Below are 10,231 nucleotides of genomic sequence, written 5' to 3' on the forward strand. Positions count from 1 at the left end.
CGGAAATTGACTACGGTGTAGTAACACTATTGTAGCATAACATAAGTACCTACTTATCAAATTAAATGTATCAACTGATTTTGCTTTCATTTAAAATTGGAAAAAAGTGGAATCAGATGTGAGAATATCACAATGATGTGGCATCAGTTAAAGGCTATAGGAGTGTAATATTGCAAAACTTGTTTGGATTTCACTTATTTGCAAGAGGATAGAAAGCATGCACTTATTTCTAATTAATTAAATTACTACAAAGATGTATCTGTATTATGGTAACTTAGTGCTCATACCTGATTTTGTTCTCTTCTAACCTTGCGTGGGCGGCCACGTTGCCTTTTTGTGTTAGGGGGGACCAACTCGAAACCAACTTCCGATGATCTAGGCCAATTTTCCATCCCGTTGATAGGATACAAGACATGCTCGTAGAGGGCAGTCATGCGGATCCGTGAGTAATACTCAGACACATAATCTGTGATGGAATCGTCGATCTTCAAAATGGAGGCTGCCGCATGCACACATGGGATACCTCTGAGTTGCCAAAGCCTACACGTGCATTTCTTTGTTTGCAAATTCACCACAAACTGACCATAAGGGCCAGTGACTTGGTATTCATGCTCACCGTTCCACAACGATCTCCACGAGGTCGACTCTGCGGCTGCTTTATCAATAATCTCCTTGATCACAGGAGGTACCGGGAAATCATAGTTCTTCACCCACTGACCTTTGATCTGTATGCGCTCCAGCTGCTGTGTTCGAATCTCCTCCAGCATGGTTATTATTGGCTTCTCTCGAGCAAGAACAATCTTTGAGTTAAATCCAGAAACCAATGCCATTGCTCGTAGCTTTCGGTCTCGGCAACTGCCCAAGCTATTGGCCACCATCCATTGTTGGGATCGATGCCGATAGTGGTGAAGAGCTGACCCTTGTAAATCAGTCATATGTATATAGATATAGAAAAATAGTTGTTCACTTACAATTGCAGCTACGGACTAAACTTTTTTTTTGCCCTCCTTTAACTTTGTTGCCAACACCAATGCCGAAGGGGAAACAAATATTTACTATGACTGTTGAATTTAAGATTACTGCAAAATCGAGCAATGAAACCAAAAAAACTCACCGTATTCATTTTTCGGGTTGAATATATTCTGTCCACGACCACGGATGTCCCACGTCTCCTCGTCTACATCTATTATATGCGGAGCTTCATAACCAACCCCGGAGCTAGAAGCTTTCGATTTTGAAGACGACGCCCGCCCTCTTTTCTTGGGGGGCATTTCTCACCGTTTAACGTCAATAGCACAACACCGACGGTCAATTTCTTCAGTCGGCCGGACGTCAGATTGAGTGGAAGGGAGGTAGAGTGAGAGTGGTAGATGAAACGGTGGAGGTTTTAAGTGAGAGAGTGAGAAAGTGAGATGAAGTGGCATGGTGGAAGGATGTTTAGTGAAAATGAAATTGTTGACGTGTCAACCATCCATTGAAGTAAAACATAAGACAAAAATAATGTTACTGTGCATGAGATCAAATCATCAAAAATTCGCTCCTAACACTTTGCATCAAATCTTCAGAAATTCGCTCCTGACACCCTGAATATCTGCAAAAATCAGACATTTTTTATTTCCAAAATTATCCCCATCTACCTAATTTGTCCTTACGGGGTAATTTGGGGCGAAATTTATGCTAGGTACCGAAATTGTGATTAATAGATACCATAAACGATATAAAATAAAGATCAGGTACCGTTTTCGTGCGAAAGTGAAAGATTAGGTACCATTTATGTAATTCACTCTTTATTCTAAGTGTTGGATAATGTTTCATGTTTGAGTCACACATTATGTGATTGTTTATTAACGTGCAATATAATCGTGAGAGGAGGTTTGCATGTTAGAAGAACTTATAGTTGACGCTATAATTAATTCTCCTTAAAATGACATTATTAATTGAGAGCGAAAATAATAAATTCATATAATGAGTTTTAAGAGGTAAATAAAAATTGATGACTTGGACTAATAATGTTGTTTAAACTGCGCGCTATTATGAGAATGATTTGAGATTTCAAAAGATGCAAATGCTCATAGGAATAAATTCAACAAGGGATTTGGTTTAAGCGAATAAAATGTGCCAACATCAATTTCTTGGTTTCTTACACCATTTCCATTTCCATTTCCATTTCCATTCCCATTCCCCACGCCATAATCGGTTTTTTCGCCGCTCCTTTCAAAATTTTCCAACATCAATTTCTTGGTTTCTCGATTGATGTTATTGTATTTCAAAATATCCGAATTTGTTCTTTGATTTCATTGATAGGGTTAATTTTGCCCGTTATTCGCGGTCGATTTTGGTCAACATTAATTCAAACTGGTGATTTATTAATTTTGCTTCACACGTGATGCCTTTCCACCCTCGAGTTTCTGTTTGATCTTTACTACGGTTATTCATTTTATCGAGCATTTCGCGATCGATATTGTGTCTTTTTTTTGTGGAGTTAAGGCTCTTTTGAGTTTTTAGGAATTTTACCAAATCAATCATATTCAGTCAACGATACTTGAATTTTGAGGTATACGACAATTCTCTCTGAATTTTTTTTGAATTTGGTTCTGTAAATTGGTGATTATATTGTTGTCTTGTTAGATTTTCAGGGAGAGTGGTTGCAAATGGGGCCTATATTCTACATACTGATAGCATTGCCTTGTACAATAGGGGCAATAACACTGGCACTTCACCACATTTACAACCATTTACTGAATTATACTGAGCCAACATATCAGAGATACATTGTCCGCATTATCTTCATGGTTCCTGTGAGTTCCCCAATTCTCTGGCACTAGACATTCTCGTATTGTAACCTGACATCTTTTGATCAATTTTTGCTCATTTGCTCCACATTACGTGCTTCGAAATCAACGTGCTTTAAATGATGTAGGAGATTGTTATTTGAAAATGTATATGGGGCTAGTTGGATTTTTTGGTTACAATATGATGCTTGAGAAGGTACCTCATTTTTAAATTTCCATGGAGGGGTCATATTTTTCAAAAGATACCATTATCTTGTAAGAGTTCACATGATCAATCTTGTTAGTCGAATAGTACTTTAAATGCCTCCAACTGAATTCTGGAATTTGCATTATCAATGCACATGTTAATAATCTTAATTGTTGGCTATAAGGTTGACTACATATGCTTATTCCCCAAAGCGAACATTCATTACTGGATATCTATGCTATAATTCTTCTTCAATCTACTTCTGAGTGGGTTCTATTATCTTTATTGTCAATTTCTAACAGGTATACGCTTTGATGTCTTTCTTGTCCTTGATCCTGAACAAACAAGCAATTTACTTCAATTCAGTCAGAGAAATGTATGTATGACATTACCTTTTTTTTAATATTTTGTTGTGAACGAGTTTCAAGTAATGAATAAACCTGAACGCCACTGTTAACTTATTGCTCATATTATATGGCCCCAAAAAATTGTTATAACTTTTATAAACCATTATGTGCAAACTGCCTCTCAGTACTTTTAGTTGCTTGCGACATGATTTTCCTGAAACATAAGCTTTTTACATTGATTTATGTTTTCTATGGCAAAACATGAGTTTGGTTCACGCAACAAGAACTTGATAGCATGGCATCCATGACATGCTCTGATGAAATTTTCTGCATGCATATCATTGTTCTAATCTTCTAAAAAGCTGAGTACACTGTCAAAACTAGAATATTTAGAATCACAATAAATCCACACAAGCACTATTACATACCCTTGTCAGTCTGTCAATTATGTTTGCGTGTCTTGGGTGCATATAGTGTTGCTTTTCCTATATTTCTTGATTTTGATCTTTAATTTCTTAGATTTCTTTTGGATGATGTTTGAGCTTTTTTGGCCTATTTCATTTGGTTAAGAAATTAAATGTTTTCATAATCAATTTCTCCACAGATATGAAGCTTGGGTCATTTATAATTTCCTTTCGCTATGCCTAGCATGGGTAGGTGGTCCAGGTGCTGTTGTGCTAAGTTTAACTGGAAAAGTTCTTAAACCAAATTGGTGTTTAATGACATGCTGCTTCCCCCCTATTGCATTGGATGGGTGAGCCTTCTCCGCACAAACTATCAGTTTTGGGCTGATCATAATAGTATTGTGCACATGATGATTTTTTTTGTTTTTTTCTTAAAAAAATTCTGAACGTCATTGGATATATTACTATCTTGTTTACATTTGGTATGGGGTACTAAATGCAAACCAGGTAGCAAAAGGCATATTCATGTGTATGTATTAGATATTACAAAATCTTCTTCTCAGTTTAAGAATCCAGCCAATCAGGCATCAGCATATTTAACACTGTTTGGTTTGAGGTATCATATGGATATCAGGGTTGCTAGCAAAGACCGGATATATGAGTATATATTGGATTCTTCAAACTTTTCTAACTTTTGCTAATTCTAAAATGAGGGTTCATTTCATATTTATGAGAGCTAAGAGTAGTATATAGACAGTTCGGTTGGTTCATTGATATCATTGTACTTTGTAGGCTGTTTGACCATGTAGGAAAGTTCAGTATACTGCATTGTTGTTGTCATTCATTAAGATCTGCTGTAACGTTTTTTACTCTACATCTTGCTGCTGCTTCTGTATCTTATTTAAACTGTGTCAAAATCAATGTTGTAATAGTTCAGGTTCAGGGTTTAGGGCATAAGTTTGTTAATATCTTGCTGGTATATCTATTTTGGTGCTCAAATTTAACTGTTCATGCAGGCGCTTTATACGAAGGTGCAAACAAGGGTGTTTGCAATTTGTGATCCTCAAACCCATCCTAGTCACAGTTACTTTTATACTGTATGCAAAAGGAAAGTATCAAGACGGGAATTTCAACCCAAGGCAATCCTTTCTCTACCTCACCATAATCTACACAATATCATACTCTGTGGCACTGTATGCATTGGCCTTGTTTTATGTGGCCTGCAAAGATTTGCTGAAGCCTTTCAATCCAGTGCCAAAATTTATCATGATCAAATCTGTCGTATTCCTTACGTATTGGCAGGTAAGAAATGTTCGGGGTGCCCCTATAATCCTTAATCCGTGGTACTTAAATTATTGCTGCTTCTAAACCTTCATGTTACCTTATACTTTGAAAAAACATCACATTTCATATCCTGAATTCCACTAATCATTAGTTGTCTGCCAATTTTATGTATGACCTGATCTGATCACTTGATGTAGCTATGATTGCTATGATGATCAACTACTGATTATTATTTTCCATGTTGGTTTTTATCAACGTTAGACTGTTGCTATCTGTAACAATCAACAAGATTGGTGAAATTTTTTCCTGCCCTTTTGTTTATTCAGAGTTAGACTCTTAGTTATTTGTTTGCATCAGTCTATGGGTCATAATTTGAACAGCACGACCACTTTTCTACTTTTTCTTTCTTGAAACTTTTCGTATATGCCAGCGAATGGCTATATTAAGTTTCCTATGCTTGTGAACTAACTTATTTAAGAAGATAAAATTTTAACCGAGTTAATGGCGTTTCTCTTGCAGGGTGTGTTGGTTTTTCTTGCTGCAAAATCCAAGTTAATCAAAGATACAGAGGAAGCTGCAGAATTTCAGAATTTTATAATTTGTGTTGAAATGTTGATTGCTGCAGCTGGCCATCTTTTTGCTTTCCCTTATAAAGAATATGCTGGTGCCAATATTGGTGCTAATCGTGGATTTGCAGCAAGCTTTGCACATGCTTTGAACATCAGTGACTTTTACCATGATACAGTACACCAGGTAAAGAGTCAAGGCATATAACATCTCTCGATGGCTTTCTTCTCAGTCCTATCTATGGTTTTCAGTCATGTAGTATACCTCAGCTGGAAGTATCCCTATTAAAAAGTTTATATGGATATTCTCATTATCTTTATTCTTTATTCTTAATTGCATACACAGTTTGCACCAACCTATCATGACTATGTGCTCTACAACCATGGTGATGGTGACGAAGGAAAAACAAAGTACAGAGCTCGCACTTTTGTTCCGACTGGCCCAGAAATGGATACAGTCAGAAGAAACAAAGCCAATCTTGGGAACAAGTCAGACGACATAAATTCACCATCTTCAGTTGGTACTACTCAAAACTCTGGTGGGAACACAAAATTGGATGCTTTAGGTTCATCATCGTTGCTCAGGAGCGAAGCAAATTCTGTTGATTTGCATTATGAACTTTCCCTTATGGATGTAGACTTTTCTAATTATCCAAAAAAGGAAGTACCTGCTACTAATGAAGCTGGAAAACGATGATGTTATAATCCAAATGCTTGTGTTTACTAGTTTGCTTTTGACTATAGAAAATGTATATTTTGGGTGGAGCTTGTTACAGTTTCATGACTTGTTCATGCCGCCATTGTTAGAGTAGTAGACATGTCAGATGTATGAAAATTCATAAGCAGGAATTTAGAAGATTGGAACATTCTATACACACTATACTATTGTCTGGATATTTTGTGTAACTTTAATGAAGTGAGAGGGAAAGCCCAAGACAAATAATTACAAAATCACCAGGATCAATCAAGCTTAGTTGCAGAATATCTTAATTTATATGCTAAATAATACAGTGATAAATAAAAAGTAGAATCAGTATCTAGGAAGTCCATTGAGGCCACCTCTGAAAGCAAATCCAGCCATGAAAATAACATAAGACTCTTTCAACCTCAATTGAGATACATAAAGCTTCCCCATCTTTGCCTTCAAATGGATCTTCTTAGAGATGCTTCTACGCCTCATCACAGCGCAGTCGCTGTCTTCTTCTTCGATGGTTTCCAGCTTCATCTTCAGAATCTCTTCGATGTCCATTCTCGATTCTCTTCTCAAACTCTCTTTGCTCCTGCAAGCCACCACCCACCACATTTTATGTGAATACCCTTTTCTCATTCTTGTTTCTCCCTCTGCTTAATGTTTTTTTGCATCCATGAGATGAATTTAAACATATGTTGTTGGATCACAATTTTTCCTAAGGGCAAGTTGAACTTTTTAGTGCGAGCCTTTTTTTTTTTTTTGCTTTTTGCTCTTTACAACTCTACTTCATCATTGCAGGGTATAGTTTATTTAGTAAGCCACTATTAAGATAATAGTATATGTTTTTTAACTACCTCCTTTTCCTGGATAATGACTAATTAAAACACTTATTTGGTAGGTGGTGTTTCAATACCATTAATAATGTGTCACGCGAAGAAGCTATTTCCCTTCACAATCATGCACAATATATTACGTGAAACATATTTACGAGTTTGATTAGGAATAAAGTTTGATTAATAAATACGTGCATCTTCATTCGATGAGAGTGTACGCCATAGATAAAAACAATACAATGTTCTTCATTTCTACTCAACGTTCTTTATGGCCTAGTCTTTGTTTCATCAAATAAACATGGATAAGAAAGTTTTATTCCTTTAGCAATGAACTATTTATAAGATCGATTATTAAATAACTAGATTATTTTACATTTTCATTTTATGTCTTGGTGAAACCAATTATTCGTTAATTTTAATTCATTTATAGAAATAAATTGTAAGGCTAATTTCATGCATCGACTATTGGGTGATTTTACATAGCTTTCGGGAGATAATTGATATGCTCCGATTTTGCACTCTTTTGAGGCTATTATTTGGTCCGTTTTGAGTGTCAAAGTTGCATTACATATCCTTTATTTGCATATTTTATCTATTTTTATATTTTGACGTGTTTTGTGAGAAATATTTAAAATATAACCTAAAAAGATAGTAAAAATTTGAAGATGGAAATATGGAGTATTCAAGCCTACCTCGTTTGCTTAAGAATTTCTCAAATTTCGTTTGCTTAAGAATTTCTCAAATTTGAATATCCGTACTCCGAGCTTAAAGTCTCAAGTGTTATTCCCTTTAGAGATGTAAAACAATAACACAACAATTAGCGCATGAAAACTTCTAATTAGAATGCATGCATCCTAATTAAAGTACTTTATCTCGTTTCTTGATTTTCGCATATTTTAGATCACACTATGCCTTGGGCGGCCGCTCGCCCTCGAATTCCTCCTTCGACTTCTTGTATTTTCCTCGAAAACGTAGAATTTAATCCCAAGATTTAATTAAACTTTTGATTAAATTCCCATAATTATCGTTGAATTAAATATTTCGGACGTAGAAAAAATTATTCCGGGATTTAAAATTAAATTTTCATCAGCCCAAAAGGAAGTAATTAATTTTTATTTGGCCCAAACCATCCTTATTTCTTCCAATTAAATTAGGAGGCCCAAAACAAAATTAATGTAAAGGAGCCCGAAAGTTATACTCTACTTGGCATCCTCTTACCGACGGACTCGACGTTTCTCTGCCCACCACCGCCGACGCTCCATCTTCGGCTCCTGTTCCTCCTCCGTTAATCGAAAATTGCACGATTCGATTCGAAATGTTGATTGGCACAACGATGACAGATTATGTGTGTTGAAATTCATGAAATAAAGAGAATTGTTTACCTTTGTGTTGGATTGGAAGAAAAGGAAATTGAAAGTTCGCCGCCAAATTGGGAATTTGAGAAAGATTGATGAAAGGAGACAAAATGCCTTGAATTGTTGTGATAGGAATTGGAAACCAAAAGCAATAAAACTCTTCTACACTTCCTCTCTATCTAATTCCTGTCAAACTTGTTTTTGCTTCTGTGAATTATGTGATTGAGAGTAATGAGATTGGGTAGTAAATGGAGTTGATTAACGTAGGATTAATTGCCACTAATTAGAATTGTAGGGTTAATTGCTACTAATTGGAATTTTGCAGGAGTGGGGAGCTGAAAATTGGCCAACACTGCCAAGACTTTATTTAATGTGTCTTTGTTATTATTTTGATTTAATTTTATTTGGATTCATTTAATTGTGAAGCCCATAACTTGTAGTATTATTTAATTGTTTGGGAGACCCAAGTGTATTTTTCTATTTCCATTTCATTTATTAATTCAATTTTAATGGAAGACTCCGATTAATTTCGTCATCCCTTTCTCATATGAATTTAATCGTCCAACGAAATTTAATTGGTACTTGGTTTTTGTGCCAAGCACTAATTTCAAAATCTATACTCGATTTCCTCTCTACGCATACTACTTTAATCCACACCAAGGCAGATAGAAAATCATCATCAATAATTATTTCACCTCATGCAATTATAAATATATATAGTCCATTTTACGAAAATTACCCCTCGCACAAGCAAACAATTAGAACTTGTTTGATAAAAAAAAATGGGATATGAGAAGATATGTAAAATAAGATAAGAAATACGGGCTTCATGTCAAGATATGCAAAGATATGATTTTTTCCGCTGTTGTTTGATAGAAAAAAAATTATCTAAATTTGTTTTGTATATTAAATAACATGGCTTAACTTGACAAATTGGTGAGATACATAAACAAGGTTAATGTTATAATTTTGGTAAGATTAGATAGGGCCCTGGTCTTATATTGGACTTTGAGTTAAGCTTAACTATGATATCAAACAATTAGAAATGTCCATATATAATTCTATATCTTGGTATTACTAACTTATGGTGTTACGTCAAGCACTACTACGACTCAGAAAATATCCACTTAGTTAAGCAATTATGATTCGTAATAGACAAAGTATTCACAGAAGAGCAATAAAGCAATGTGCTAAAGTATATTATTCGCGTGGCTTAAAATATTTAGTGCTAAAGTATATTATTCGCGTGGCTTAAAATATTTAATTCCAAGCTCCACGAGATATTTAATAGCAGGTGTTACATTCTATCCAAATTAACAGCTCCGGTTAATTAGAATGGAGAGAGAGAGTAACGTTTGTATTCTCTCTCTTTCCACCCTAATCATACGTCCCAAAAGAATATGAACTTTGGATTCAGCGCGAGTTTTAATGCAAAATTGGTAAAGTAAGAGAGATGTAGAGAGAAAAAATAATTAAAGTATTATTAGTAGAGAATGAGTCTCACCTCACTGGAAGAAAAGAGTTTCCAAAATTAGAAAATGTATATTCTTGTGGAACGGACTAGAATGGAAAGAGTGCATATTCTTATGGGACGGAGGAATTATGATTTTCCAAAACGAGTGCAGAAAAGAAGTGACTCAAGTAATGTAGGACATGGGGAGTATAATTTTTCCAAAATGAGTATAGAAAAAAAAAGTGACTCAAGTAACGTAGGACAGATGGAATACAATGCAAAATCATATGGCATTATTGATACAACATTCTTGCTCAAA

The 10,231-nt window shown here is 35.2% G+C and overlaps 2 protein-coding genes across 5 annotated transcripts in view; one reads left to right on the forward strand and one right to left on the reverse strand.

The window, feature by feature from the left end:
* LOC125208875 overlaps window positions 1–801 on the reverse strand; it is a 1,634-nt gene extending 833 nt beyond the window's left edge. Inside the window, exon 1 of the mRNA XM_048108371.1 lies at window positions 288–801. Coding sequence (XP_047964328.1) covers window positions 288–767 — 480 coding nt within the window. The 5' untranslated portion in view covers window positions 768–801. The remainder of the gene's footprint in view (window positions 1–287) is intronic.
* A 1,305-nt stretch (window positions 802–2,106) lies between these two features.
* LOC125212771 (transmembrane protein 184A-like) lies at window positions 2,107–6,355 on the forward strand. 4 transcript variants are annotated; one of them, XM_048113021.1, is made up of 7 exons: window positions 2,107–2,554; window positions 2,629–2,798; window positions 3,282–3,355; window positions 3,931–4,080; window positions 4,747–5,032; window positions 5,534–5,767; window positions 5,927–6,355. In XM_048113021.1, exons 2-7 carry the CDS (start codon window positions 2,652–2,654, stop codon window positions 6,275–6,277), a joined length of 1,242 nt encoding a protein of 413 aa, XP_047968978.1. In that variant the 5' UTR covers window positions 2,107–2,554; window positions 2,629–2,651; the 3' UTR covers window positions 6,278–6,355. The 4 variants fall into 4 exon arrangements, with proteins under 4 accessions (XP_047968978.1, XP_047968979.1, XP_047968980.1 ...); XM_048113022.1 differs by having other exon boundaries at window positions 2,637–2,798; XM_048113023.1 differs by having other exon boundaries at window positions 2,698–2,798.
* Window positions 6,356–10,231: the final 3,876 nt, after the last annotated feature.

This window comes from Salvia hispanica, chromosome 3, assembly GCF_023119035.1.
Source record: "Salvia hispanica cultivar TCC Black 2014 chromosome 3, UniMelb_Shisp_WGS_1.0, whole genome shotgun sequence".
Taxonomy (NCBI): domain Eukaryota; kingdom Viridiplantae; phylum Streptophyta; class Magnoliopsida; order Lamiales; family Lamiaceae; genus Salvia; species Salvia hispanica.

Bases quoted from the DNA above. Each gene is read 5' to 3' on its own strand.
- LOC125212771 (XM_048113021.1), top strand. From the start codon at position 2,652: ATGGGGCCTATATTCTACATACTGATAGCATTGCCTTGTACAATAGGG. The intron at 2,799-3,281 runs GTGAGTTCCCCA...AATTTCTAACAG, and splicing joins GCATTATCTTCATGGTTCCT to GTATACGCTTTGATGTCTTT. The intron at 4,081-4,746 runs GTGAGCCTTCTC...CTGTTCATGCAG, and splicing joins CCCCCTATTGCATTGGATGG to GCGCTTTATACGAAGGTGCA.